Genomic DNA, 14,470 nt, shown 5'->3' on the forward strand with positions numbered 1-14,470 from the left:
GTTAAACACTGATAAGGTTATTAGTGAAACCCCACTTATTTGAGTAATTGGATAGAAGTTTTAAAGAACTCAGGATAGCCACCTCTCACTATAGCCAGCCACGCTAGAGAGGCGCTACATATGTGTAGGCCTACCTCACAACTGTTAAGATTAATTATAAATTGTGATGTGTGTGAAAAACAGTCAAATGTATTTATGTTAACAGGTGGGATTTTGGTTTGAAGATGGGTAGCTTGTTAGCCAGATTAATGATGTAGTTGTCTTCAATATAGAACTGAGCTCTATGATCAAACGCTGACACCCAGCATTCCTACTGCACAGTGTAGCCCATATTATTTGTATGTGTGCTTCCACACACATACAAACTTGTAAAAAAAAACATCCATGGTGTTCTGAGTGAGATACGGTTTCTGAATGTGTCCTGCCTTCAGTCTCCTGGTGAGCTGTTCAAAATCGGCCGGATTGTGACGTCACAATCCGAAACGAGCAGGCTAACCACAACCGTTAGCTCGTAGTGTTAGCGTTAGCATGCTACCTCGTTTTCAATAGCAAAGCACTGCTACAACACACACAAGTTCATAATCTACAAAAGAACTACTTACATGTGCGCCCTCATTTAGAAGTCTCCCAGCTAATCCTGCCTTGTAACTGACTGAAGTTGGAGAAACTGCCTTTTTACTTCTATGGAGCTCGCTAGCTGACATGATCTACATCTGAGCTACTGAGCATGTGCGAGTGCAATCAAAGATAGTACAGAAGAAGAAAAGAGGTCTCACTCCGTAGCTAAAACAGAAACCAGGTGAAAAGAGGATCTGCAGCAGTGAGAGAGAGCTGTGCAGTACAACAAAAATATAGTGTTGTTTGACAATTAAACCATGTAAACCTATTCTGGTACAACCTTAAAATACAGTTATGAACCTGAAAATGAGCATAATATGGGCGCTTTAAACTCTTACATGAAGATCTACTTGCAGAGATATACATTTCCCATGTCACACTTACAGTATATTTGAAGGACTACAATTTTGAAAGATCTCCACTGCATTGCCACACAACAATACTATACAGTAACTATAGCAACAATACAACCAGACATGATGTTTCCTGTGATGGATTACCCAACTCAAGGTTTAGTCTGTGCAAGTTGATTTTTATCGTGATAGGAAATCTGTGGTAAATAGGTTATAATAAACCTACAAGAGGCTTTGTGTCAGGGTGTCTTGGACTGTTAGTCAGTGTTCATTGACTGTTTGTTTCCCCATTCACTGTCACCAGCACTCACTCTCTCTCATTCTCCAGCACACACTCCTCCCACTGATTCATACTCCTCGTTACTCACGCAGATCAGACTCTCCCAGTCCCCTCAGTCCTAATTACACACACCTGCACCTCATCAAGCCTCATCCTCAGTCCACCACCTGCAACTAATCAGCCACCACCTACATAAGCAGCACAACCACACAAACTCCTTGTCAAGTCTCGTTTCCACATGACGCTTTGACCACGCACGTTAAGCCTAGTCATTCCAAGTTTGCCTACCCTGTACTTCGGATCCTGTTGTCTGCTGCTGCTCTGGAACCTGCCTACCCAGCTACCAGATTCCCTGCCTGTTGCTCCCTGCTCGTTGTTGGATCATTGTTAATAAAGCTCAGCTTCTCTACTGCAGTCTGTCTCCTGGTCGTCCGTGACAGAAGACTTGACCACAACTAAATGAACATGGATGAGGACACCATGGAAGATCATCTGTTCAATCAAAACGGAGACACTCTGGAAGATTTTGTTGCAGTTTACCTCTGTTATTATCACAGTGCGGGCTGGGAGGAGGACTTCTTAAAGTATCAGTTCTGGAGCGGGTTAGATGACCCACTTACTCGGATGCTGCTGCTCGAGGACCTCAACCTGCCGTTTAGTGAGTTTCTGGACCGAGCCCTTTGGGTTTGTGGTTCCTCCCTTACGGGTGGCGCGCCGATCCAGAGCCAGCCGATCCGGTGCGCAAAGTCCTCACCACAGGCCCACTTCAGCAGGGAGCCATTTGACTGCCCAGTCGGACAGAAGCCAGCAAGCATCTGCCCAGTCGACCAGAAGGCAGAGACTGCTCACCGCGACTGGCCAGACGAGACGGCTCACCGCGACTGCCCAGCCGAGACTGCTCACAGCAACTGCCCTGCAGAGACTAGCAACCCTTCTGTTCCCGAGCCGGTGTCTGACCCCGAGCTGGCGTGCAGCTCTCCTGACCCCGAGCTGGCGTGCGGTTCTCCTGACCCCGAGCTGGCGTACAGCTCTCCTGACCCTGAGCTGACGTGCAGTCCTCCTGCCTCTGAGCCGATGTACAGCTCTTTCCATGCCTCCACAGACACGCGGCCTGCTAGCGGCCTCTCTCCAGAGTCCCAGCTAGCTAGTAGCTTCCCTGTGTCCCAGCTAGCTAGCGGATTTCCTGAGTCCCAGCTGGCTGGTGGCTTCCCTGAGTCCCAGCTAGCTAGTGGCTTTCCTGAGTCCCGGTTGGTTTGGATTCCCCCTGACTCTAGGCTAGGTAGCGGTTCCCTTGTCCCTAGTGTTCCCGAGTCCTCTATTGTCCCTAGTGTCCCCGAGTCCTCTATTGTCCCTAGTGTCCTCTATTGTCCCTAGTGTCTCCGAGTCCTCTAGTGTCCCCGAGTCCTCTAGTGTCCCCGAGTCCTCTAGTGTCCCCCGGGTTCCCCGAGTCCTCTAGTGTCCCCCGGTTCCCCGAGTCCTCTAGTGTCCCCAGGTTCCCCGAGTCCTCTAGTGTCCCTAGGTTCCCCGAGCTCTCTAGTGTTCCCGAGTCCTCTAGTGTCCCTAGGTTCCCCGAGTCCTCTAGTGTCCCCGAGTCCTCTAGTGTCCCTAGGTTCCCCGAGTCCTCTAGTGTCCCTCGGTTCCCCGAGTCCTCTAGTGTCCCCGAGTCCTCTAGTGTCCCTAGGTTCCCCGAGCTCTCTAGTGTCCCCGAGTCCTCTAGTGTCCCTAGGTTCCCCGAGTCCTCTAGTGTCCCTAGGTTCCCCGAGTCCTCTAGTGTCCCTAGGTTCCCCGAGTCCTCTAGTGTCCCCGAGTCCTCTAGTGTCCCTCGGTTCCCCGAGTCCTCTAGTGTCCCCGAGTCCTCTAGTGTCCCTAGGTTCCCCGAGCTCTCTAGTGTCCCCGAGTCCTCTAGTGTCCCTAGGTTCCCCGAGTCCTCTAGTGTCCCTAGGTTCCCCGAGTCCTCTAGTGTCCCAAGGTTCCCCGAGTCCTCTAGTGTCCCAGGGTCCTCTAGTGTCCCAGGGTCCTCTAGTGTCCCAGGGTCCTCTAGTGTCCCAGAGCTTCCTAGTGTCCCCGAGCTCCCCGAGCTCTCTAGTGTCCCAGAGTCCTCTGGTCTCCTAGAGTTCCTAGAGTCCCGGCCATGTAGCGGCCCCCCAGGGTTCCTAGAGTCCCGGCCATGTAGCGGCCCCCCAGGGTTCCTAGAGTCCCGGCCGTATAGAGGCTCCCCAGAGTTCCTAGAGTCCCGGCCGTGTAGCGGCTCCCCAGAGTCTAGCCTAGCTGGCATTTCCCCTGAGCCCAGGCTAGCTAGCATCCTTCCTGAACCCCACCTAGCTAGAACCCTTCCTAAGCCCTCGTCGTCGGTACAGCCCGGCTCGACGCCCTCGTCGCCGGTTCAGCCCGGTTCTACGTCCTCGTCGCCGGTACAGCCGGTTCTACGTCCTCGTCGCCGGTTCAGCCCGGCTCGACGCCCTCGTCGCCGGTACAGCCCGGTTCAAAGCCCTCATCGCCGGTACAGCCCAGTTCTAAGCCCTCATTGCCTGTCCTGGACATCATCCCGGGGAGCCTCCCCAGGAAAATTTTGGGAGGGGGCCATACGCCCTCTAAGGGGACTGTGGAGGTCCCGCCGACACGGTTCCCAGGACCGCCATGGCCTCCAGAGGGATCAGCCTCGCCATGGCCTCCAGAGGGATCAGCCCCGCCATGGCCTCCAGAGGGTTCAGCCCCGCCATGGCCTCCAGAGGGATCAGCCCCGCCATGGCCTCCAGAGGGATCAGCCCCGCCATGGCCTCCAGAGGGATCAGCCCCGCCATGGCCTCCAGAGGGTTCTGCTCCGCCATGGCCTCCAGAGGAGTTCACCCCACAAAAAAAAAAAAAAATGCCTCCCAGAGGGATCAGCCCCGCCATGGCCTCCAGAGGGATCGGCCTCGCCATGGCCTCCAGAGGGATCGGCCTCGCCACGGCCGCCAGTGGGCCAGCCAGCTCCGCCGTGGCCACGCCCCCAGCCGGCTCCGCTGTGGTCACGCTTCCAGCCAGCTCCGCCCAAGTCTTGGGGGAGGGCCTGGAGTCCGTCCGCCTTCGCCCTGTCCCCCTCCTGTCCCGGTCTCCGGGCTGCCCGCCAGGGTGTCTTGGACTGTTAGTCAGTGTTCATTGACTGTTTGTTTCCCCATTCACTGTCACCAGCACTCACTCTCTCTCATTCTCCAGCACACACTCCTCCCACTGATTCATACTCCTCGTTACTCACGCAGATCAGACTCTCCCAGTCCCCTCAGTCCTAATTACACACACCTGCACCTCATCAAGCCTCATCCTCAGTCCACCACCTGCAACTAATCAGCCACCACCTACATAAGCAGCACAACCACACACACTCCTTGTCAAGTCTCGTTTCCACATGACGCTTTGACCACGCACGTTAAGCCTAGTCATTCCAAGTTTGCCTACCCTGTACTTCGGATCCTGTTGTCTGCTGCTGCTCTGGAACCTGCCTACCCAGCTACCAGATTTCCTGCCTGTTGCTCCTTGCTCGTTGTTGGATCATTGTTAATAAAGCTCAGCTTCTCTACTGCAGTCTGTCTCCTGGTCGTCCGTGACACTTTGGAAGAAATGTGACAACAAATGTAAATTTGAACTGCCACACAGTAGTGAAGGAAAGATGGCTGCCGTCAGGCACTGAGAGAGAGCCACGCGCAACAATTTCCTAAAAAGAAATATATAAAAAAAAAAGGGGGGAAAAATCACATCAAAAGATGCTTTAATTAGGCTACATCTAAGGCATTTTCTGCAGCGCATATTATTGCAGCGCAAAAAAAGAGACATATGGCGAAGAACAGGACGCAAAACAAGGATCAGGAAATTAATAAACTGAGTGAAAATGAATGTTGACTATACTCAAACCTGTTGAGTTATATTTTCAATCTTTCCTTCTGTACAGGTATAGTTCCTGATAGGATGAAAACACCAAAGGTCATCCCTCTTTTTAAAACAGGAGATAAACAGCCTGACCAACAACAAATGCTTTCGCAATTTTTTTCATAACAAAAGGTTCTTGGAAAAAAAAAAAAAACTGATGCTTTTCTTGAAAACAAATTGCTTAGTGAGAGTCAGTATAGTTATCAAACAAATCTGTCTACAACTCTAGCATTAATGAATATAGTAGAAGAAATTACAACTGCAATTGAATATAAGAACTATACGATACATATTTATGGATTTAAAAAAGGTTTCGACACAAACATACGGGTGTAGTTTTAAAATGGTTAAGCAGTTACTTAGGCAATAGACAACAATACGTACAGTTACGAATTCTACATAAGTGGATTTTAAAGAACACACAAATGGACAAATCAGTATTAATGAAACTTAAACACCTTGTTGAATTACAGACTTTGTTGGTAATGTTTAAGTATTACCAGAAAATATACAATAAATGTTGGTGTTTAGATCAGAAAATAAGGATCATAGAAGGAAATTCAGTTTTAAACATCAGTATGCACTAACAACATTAAAGCAAATGTGTATTTCACTATGTCTTGTCAAGCTGTAGAACTCATTGGATAATGATTTAAAGGTTAATATTATCTTTAAGTTTAAGAACATGTATAAGACAAAAACAAAATTAAAGAAAATGAAATTGCCAGATACATTTATTTTCTTTATTATTATTATTTTCTTTTTTGGTCTTCTCTCTCTCTCTCTTTTCTAACTACTAACTGACCTATAGTCTATCTATTTCAGTTTGTTTATTATTTGGAAAGGGGCTGGGAAAATAAGATTTAGTCTTCATCCAGCTCCTTTCCGATCATGGATATGTAATGTGATAAGGCAAATGATTTGTAGTTTGATTATAAAATTTGTCTGTGTCCATGAGCGGAATAAAAACAATGTGTGATATCCAGGTCCACTCACTAACTTTGTCTTTTAACTGCATCTCATGTTTTCCTAGTTGTTGTCCCATGACATAATTTAATGAAATGTAATTTAAAAATGTTTGGGTACAGGCCATTCTCGCTCTACACACACAGTTCAACCAGGTGCTGCTCAGCTGTGGCTCATCTACAGATTCAGCGTTTCCCTTTTTATTGTCTAGCAGTCACACATCCAGGTAGCGATGTGGCCCGGGCGAGGGAAGCAGGAAGTCCTGCTTAGCAAACTGGTAATGCTGCTACAGCACGCAGAACAGCCAGAGAAATGTGTGCAACCACCGGCAACAAAACAAAGTACTGGAGAGCCCAACAGCCTGGGCGGTTGTCTAACTGTGTTTCTGTACCAGTAATTTCATCATTTGCATGTAGGGTAGAAAGCATCAGTTTTTGGCAGATGATCACTTTTTAGCACGGCACCTGTCACCCACTGCAAAGACATGCTCTACGTTGGTGTAGCAACTCCCCGCCCCCGTTGCTGTACTGTGCATGCGGGAGACACACACAAACGCGCACAGAGATCAGTCAAGTTAATCACACAGTCCCTCATTTATCAACCTAACGTAGAAACCAGCTCAGATATGAGCGCAGAAATCATCTTACGACAGGTTTCACGTGTGATTCATGAAACGTTCGTATCACACCAATCAGAGCGTAAGAATGGTCGTACATTGATAAATGCAGCGGCTGGGAACGATAGTCATTTAAATATCATGCCCCAATATATTTTCGGTTTTGAGGCCTTGCCCCTAACAATGGCGAGACGTAATCCAGCTAAGAAGCGACACTTTTCAGGAGTGGAAATTGAAACCCTGATATCTCAGGTTAACGTGTGTACTATTTGGCAGCCTGAAAACTGGTATTAAAGGCTGTAGAAAGAATGCGGAATGGAAAGAGATCACTGATGCGGTCAACAGTGTTGCCGTAGTAAATCTGACTCCAGCTGAAGTTTATTTAATTTATACACCCTTGACATAAGTATGCCATAGACTTAATAGTAATATACAGGTTTATATTGCAATATCTTAGGCCTACATGGTGTACCTATATTTAAATAAACACACAGTAGCGGAGTTTATACAGTGTCTTTTATTTTACTCGTTTTTCATGAATCAGAACCAGGCAACAGCTGTGAGGGAGAGCGCTTGTCCTCCGCCCCCTGTGCTGGACCACCACCCCGACCCTGTCTCCTGACAGCAGAGGGGCTGGAAAAACAAGCCGACTATAAATCGACGAATAAATCGTTCACTTGTGGCCATTAATGACACTTTAAAAGAGAAACGAAAACCTGAAAAATAAATAAAAATGTTGTGCATCGTCATGTGTCCTGTATTGAATATCATTGCCAAACATAACACTATACCTTTTAAAAGTGAGGAATAATATCCTGTCTCCTTCGTTAGCCCCCAGTTAGGGCTGTGCTGGACACTGCACTCTGGGCATTGGGTCATCTGGCTCCATCACTACATTTATGGCATCCCGTGATGTTGTGCAGAATCCAACAGGGTAAAACAATGTTGAAGACTTTTTCTGCCGTGTATGGGTCACCCCCCCCCCCCGCCCCGCTGATGCAAGACAGAGCCATCTGCCCTTAATCAATCCGATGGAGCGCTCCACCGTGGCGTGGCCCGTGTGCGTACGTGTGCACTGTTGTACCGGTGCATAAAGGTGTTCTAAAAGAGCCAGATCTGCCATTGCTGATAAGTGATCAACTGATGACTTCTCCTTCTCCTCTTAAACTGATTATATGCTGCACCGCAAGTCCACACTGACTCGGAAACCTGCGTACATGTTTTCAGACCAGACGAGAGATTTTATCACAGCCTACGCTGACGTTCAAATTGATAAATGCCGAGCTTTGCGTAGGAATCGGCGTATGCCCGTCCTACGCCTGTTTTACGTCATACGCACGTTTCATAAATGAGAACCACTATTGGTGACAATTATCTCAGCTTTACACCACAATTAAACACATTATGGACTACATTCCAAAAATCTCCATCTTGAAAAAAAACAGAAAACTTCTTAAATAGTCAGTGATTATTATAAGGCTGACATCACCAATATCAAACAAAGAAGGAATCATAAAAGCAAACATACCTTGTCACTTCCACAGAAAAACAACCTGAATTTATTCCATAAAGCTTTTTGAAGTATTTAAAGATGCTCCTTTTTTTCTGCCCTAGTCTTTACCTCATTTAAACAGTGCAGAAGTCTCTGGAGAAGCTGCTCTTGCGGGTCATATCCACTTACCAGCTGTTAGACTGAGAGTGTGAGCAGAGAGAAGGCAGCAGAGTGTGAGAGGACCAGTCATCCTGCTGGGTGCTGCTCAGAACAAAGGATACTCCATCTGTCTTCAGAGCGGTGGACGTTTTATCTCCCATCCTTCACACTGAGGCCGCCCCACTCTGCGGCTTGGGTTTATATTTGGAGGATTATAACGTGTCTCTCTCTCTCTCTCTCTCTCTCTCTGAGCGCATGCGTGAGTGTAAGAGTCTAAGGAGAGAGTGAGTTTCTATCCTTGTTTTCTATTATGTTTCTCATTATATGATGTTTGTTTTTTCACTGGTTGAGGTAGTGGGGTTGGCAACCGGGCATTATGCCGTGGGCTGTCAAAACTGGCCAAAAATGACATTTGAATATTCGTTCTAAAAAAACACATAGGTTTGAATATATTCCAATCAGGGGTTTAGTGCTGCGGAAGCCCACCGGAACGATTCTCCGGTACTTTTTCAAAGTCAGGAAATAGAATAATGTCTGTTTGCATAAACCGATTTAAATACATGTACATTCCTTAAGGGCTTGTGGATCCAATCATCACTAAAGTGTATGTCATGCTTGAGCATTGACTGTATATCATGCTAGCCTGGGTAAACCCTGACGACCTTCCGGCAAATTTGAGATTTGCTCTGCAGGTCAGTCTGGCGAAGAGCCCATTCAAACCCATTTCCAATGTCCTCAAAATTGAGGCACCAATCACAACCGCTGAGGTGGGCTTTACACCAATCACAAACGTTGAGGCGGGCTTTACGCTACGAGGATAGCGCAGCTTTTTGTTTACATTCAACATGACGGTTACCGAAGCCGTGCTTCACCATGAACAGGGACCGGCAGGTCAGTCTGACATATGCCGATTTTATACCGGTCAATGCTATAATTAACTGATAACATAAGTTATACGAGTTACAGTCAAGGACCAGGTACTCAAGGACGCACGCACACATGGACAGAGACACAGTCTCTTTTTCCTTTCTTTCAACTTCTCCTCCGTGTGTGGCGTGTACCCGCTCGCGGTGTGAAGCGCGTGTCCGCGCTATTCTTGCACATGTAGGGAGCTTCGTGAATTAACCTGCAACATATCAGCTGTTTGGAAATTCTTCAGCGTGTGTGCAGAAGATAACAAGTTAGCAATATGCAACACCTGCAAGACAGGCGTGGAGGGACCACACCAAAAACCAGAATCACATTTTTTTTGTTGGATGTGAAAAGCGTCACCCGGATCGTTGGTCTGATTGGTTGAAGGACTATCCAATGAGCCCAGAAGCATTTGAGTGGCGTCCGTTGGTGACGCCCCTCTGGAAATGAACTGTCAATGAACCTTTCCCAGACCCACTCTCATTTAGAGTGGGTCTGATGTCAACCAGGCTAATATCATGCACAAGAGACACCAAAAACAGAGGGAATGGTCAAAATTGTTATATTGACATTTGCTTTTTTTATGATTTTAATTAGAATTTTTTGACAATTAAGAGAACAATGCAGAGAACAACAAGCCCCATACAAAATAAAATAATAAATAAATTAAAAAGAGAAAGAAGGGGAATAAGAATGAAATTAGCAACAAGAATAATGATAGTAGTAATAATAATAATAATAATAATAATAATAATAATAATAATAATAAAAAAGCTTTACAAAAACGAAAAGAGTAAACAGACGTTACAGTGTTATAGTCACCAGTGGATGGTAAAGGTAGGGCTACAGTGCGGCATACCAGTCAAATGGTGCATAAATAAGCACGTTGGAAAACAATTTCTCCTAGGAAGAGGCACACAGTGCAGCATAGTATAGGGGTGACTTAACATAAGAAGAAAGGCAAAGATTACTGTGTGATAAAATAGAATATATATATATATATATATATATATATATATATATATATATATATATATATATATATATATATATATATATATATAAAGCTGAGACATAAAAATTAATTGAATAAATAAGTAGAACAGAGTGGCCTATAGCTAGAACCATTTAGTATTAACTTGATGGGAGGTGGTACCACAACCCTTTAAGCTACAGCTAGTCATCTGAGGGAAGCCGTTGTAAGGCATTGAAGAATGAAATAAATGGTTGCCAGTTTTAGGTGAATTTATGGTTGGAACCCCTTAAAGAAAACCTAACTTCCTCAAGCTTGAGAAAGAACATTACATCCATAAGCCAGGTGGAGATTTAGGGAAGCTGTGCAGACTTCCACTCAAGAAGAATTCTGCGTCATGCCAGCAAGGTTGTAAAAGCAATGACATCTGTTTGTTTGCAGGATAATAGAGATGGATCCGGAAGGACACCAAAGGTTGAAGATTAAAGGTCCCATATGGTGAAAATGGTTTTTTTTATGGGATTCTGTGTCATATAGGCCAGGGATGGACTGACAATCTGTGCGTTCTGGAAAAGTCCAGAAAGGCCGTCCAACCGACGGCCGTCTGCACAAAAAAAGTCTATTAAAGCGATATTAACAGCCAAAAGCAGGGGGCGCTAATACCATCACTTAGGCCTATATGCTATGTGTAAAAATAAAGCTGAAGAAGAAGAGTCGGCCTACATCATTAGACGTGAGTATATTAGAAATTCTTTGACGTGTGTTAATTTCACATCAGCAATACTGGTAAATCCCAGGAGCAGGAAACATTTTAGGCTGCCTTTATCCCTATCTTAGCGAATTGCATAGTCAGCTCAACATGAGTCTGCATCATGATTATGAAAATGATCGTGCCATTTAGTGCTGTCAAACTTAACGTATTTAATAATTTCTGTTAGGTTAATTTGAAACATTAAACGCGTTAGAAATGAATCGCGGTTTGACCACGATTTCACTTGGTTGTATATGAGAGGTTGTAGTGAGCTCACTTTTGCTGCTAGGATGAAGACTATGGTATTAAATTAAACGGGAAAACATCAGTTATGCATACCACTCTAAATGTCAGGTTTACATGGACTTTCCGTTTGTTGTTTCCCATTCACATTCCCCAGCACTCACTCCCCTCATCCGCTCACAATCTCCTCAAGTACTGATTGCACACACCTGCACTTCATCACACCACATCATCAGATTCACACCTGCATCTCATCAATGTCCACCTACTTAAGCAGCACAGACACACTCACTCTTTGTCGGGTCTTACATACATGTCTTCATGACTCTCTGACTGACACGCTATTCCAGCTCAATCCAAGTTTGCCGTACCTGTGCTTTGTCTCCTGTTGTCTGCCGCTGATCTACACCTGCCTGCTCAGCTACAAGATTCCTGCCTGTTGCTTCCTGTTCCTTGTTTGACTCTTTGTTAATTAAAGATCTACTCATCACTTCAGTCTGTCTCCTGGTCAGTCGTGACACTAAACATGCTAACAAACAGGAAAGGGGGCTAAATAATTCACCAAATGTTACCAAAAAATCCTAGCTTGCACTTTCTGTCTGATAGGGCCTAGTCATTTTCATAATTTCACAGCCTTAATATGAATCAAAAGTGTAATATGACATTGAGAAAATATTAAATAGGTTATTCAATGCTAATTCTTTAACACAAAGCAAAACATGTTATATACATTTATATTTGAATAGTTATAGTATATAGTAACTAACACTCTCAGTGTAGTTTTGGTATAGGCCTACAATATATCTAATCCCCATGTTCAGGTACAGCAAGTAGCCTACTTTATCTCTGAAAGTGTTGTCAGTAATACTCTGTACTGTTTTATAATTACAAGTTTGTGTAATTTGGGGTTTCTGTAGCCAGTGACATTTCATTATTTGTATTTTATTTTCAATGCAGATGCAATGGCATTGTACATTTTTAGTTGCTATTTGAAGGCTGAGGCTTCATTAATAAACACAACCCCAATTCTCATCATTGGTTTTGATGTTACTTGCTATGAATACCTTGTCTGATAGGCTACAGTATTGTGGCATAGTATCAGGACATCCTGGCTAGTGTCTGTCGCCAGGGCTGGACTGGGACAAAAAAATCGGCCCTGGCATTTTTGGGCCCACCGTGACTGGTCAGACAAATTCCCTGCAGACAGTCCTCTTAAAATATGCGTGTGTTCCATTAAATGAGTTGCTTAGTGTTCAGCGTTCATGTGATCATTTTGGATCCTTCAAGAGGGTTCTCAAGACTTATCTGTTGATCTTACACTTAAATAATTCATTCATTCTTAGAGTTATGATTTGTATATTTATGGTATTTTTATAATTTTTTATTATTGTTTTATATTGTATTGTCATTATTTTTATTACTATATTGAGAGTCCCTGTTAATTTGTCTAGTCCTTACCACATCGTCATCTACTCTCTCTTCCATCTTTTCCTCACTCGCCTCCTCCTCACCTTCTTCCCTGACATCGTTGTTTCTGCTTCTATAGCCAGCCACCTCTCCTCCTCGGCTTCAGGTAATGCTGATGTTGAAGCAGCTACTACAGCCCCAAACATGTCCGAAATTTTTGAGGAATCCGCCTGTAGATTCTTAATCTTTTTCTCCTCTAATTTCTCTGCACCTCCCTTGCACTTGGTGGTCGTTTGTCCATTATAACGTGAATGCTAAACTTCCAGCATAACTATTACAGCTCACGTCTCAGGGCCGGGAGGCGTGGCCATAGTGCCAACATCATCTCACTGGGGTGTGGGGTGTCGATCGGGTGAAAAAATGGTTTAAACTCCATAGCTGCTGGGTCCATATGTGGGGGAGCATTCTGTCAGGGTTTGCTGAGGGATTGAGTGTCCAGAGGTTGGCAGGCAGCTAAACACAAAATAATCCAAAAGACAGGAAGACCAGGAGGCAAAAACACCAAAGACAACACGACATAAATCACAACACAGAACTAAATACTCCCACACCACACAAAGGAAAACACAGAGACTTAATACACAAAGTAAATGAGGAAACAAGCAAAGGGGACACTAAGGCTGGGAAACAGGTGAAACACATTAAGGCTGGGCAGAACAATCAAAAAAGGCAGGAAACAAACAAAGACAGGAAGAAAAACCAGACAAGACAGAAAACCAGACTATCAAAATAAAACAGGATAAAACAGAACACAGAACAAAATACCAAAACCATGACAGAAATACCAACCTGGGGGCAGCAAGATGGCTTTCTGTGGAAAGTGGAAAGGAGAACACAGGACGAGCAGCTGACCCAGACCACTCGAGTTGTCAGTTCTCTGCAGCCATTTCTCCCACAGGACCACACCAGGTACATGAAGAAAGAATTAAAGAGGAAGGTATCGAACGTGGCTAGGGTGACACCAAGCATTGTAGAAGCAATCTATCAGGAAATCTCCCATGATTCTTCAGCCCCATTGAATTCTCTCATGAACCAGCGCATCCAAGTGGCTCTCCTGGGAGAGCCTGGCGTTATTGTCGACTTGCGCACCCTAAACAACGTCGTCCTGGTGAAAACTTTGAGAAATTCTTCTCTAAGATGGAAGAAGCAGTCAATGAAGTCACTGCAGCAGATGATCGGAGACATGGCACTGCCCACCTGTCACAGTGGTTGTTGCTAGAGAATCTCATTGAACAGGAGAAGTCCAAATGCCCTGAAGGAACCAGGGTGCCCAGCAAAGCCATTGTGAGATTGCAATTTGCACCACAGAATCCCTACACCCGGAGAGCCTTGAACTTCACTTCACGCTTTGAACTCAAGTACAAGATCCAGCAAAGACAGCTGTGAGCATCTCACCCTGATGCACACTTCTGTGCTGCACTCTTCAAGTTCTTGCGTCTACGCATGTATCAGCTGAGTTAAGAAATATTTGTCTTATTCATCGATGATAAGGCCAAGATCCCGGTGGGAGAACCTGGGGAGCCTGTGTCCACTGGTGTCCGAGGTCGACACTCAATAGTGCCTTCAACCAGCCAACTGGCAGCACTGGACCATGACATGACGAGCAAGGGATCCATCACATCCACAGTATACATGCAACCCAATGTCCCTAGTCAGCCAGAGGGTTCATGGTACAGTGGCAAGGTAAAGATCGTGCAGGACTCTGTCTTCCAAAAGTCTACAGCATACAGAAATGCA

The 14,470-nt window shown here is 45.3% G+C and overlaps 1 protein-coding gene across 5 annotated transcripts in view; it reads right to left on the reverse strand.

Moving 5' to 3' along the window:
- The window catches only part of LOC120559100 (immunoglobulin superfamily member 21-like), a 97,874-nt gene extending 89,317 nt beyond the window's left edge, over positions 1–8,557 (reverse strand). For 2 of the 5 annotated variants that reach the window (XM_039800534.1, XM_039800533.1), the window contains exon 1: positions 8,418–8,557. In XM_039800534.1, coding sequence (XP_039656468.1) covers positions 8,418–8,478 — 61 coding nt within the window. In that variant the 5' untranslated portion in view covers positions 8,479–8,557. Of the gene's footprint in view, positions 1–8,357; positions 8,380–8,417 lie in introns of those variants that run through there. The other 3 variants (XM_039800538.1, XM_039800536.1, XM_039800535.1) reach the window with 3 other exon arrangements.
- Positions 8,558–14,470: the final 5,913 nt, after the last annotated feature.

Source organism: Perca fluviatilis, chromosome 5, assembly GCF_010015445.1.
Source record: "Perca fluviatilis chromosome 5, GENO_Pfluv_1.0, whole genome shotgun sequence".
NCBI classification, from domain to species: Eukaryota; Metazoa; Chordata; class Actinopteri; order Perciformes; family Percidae; genus Perca; species Perca fluviatilis.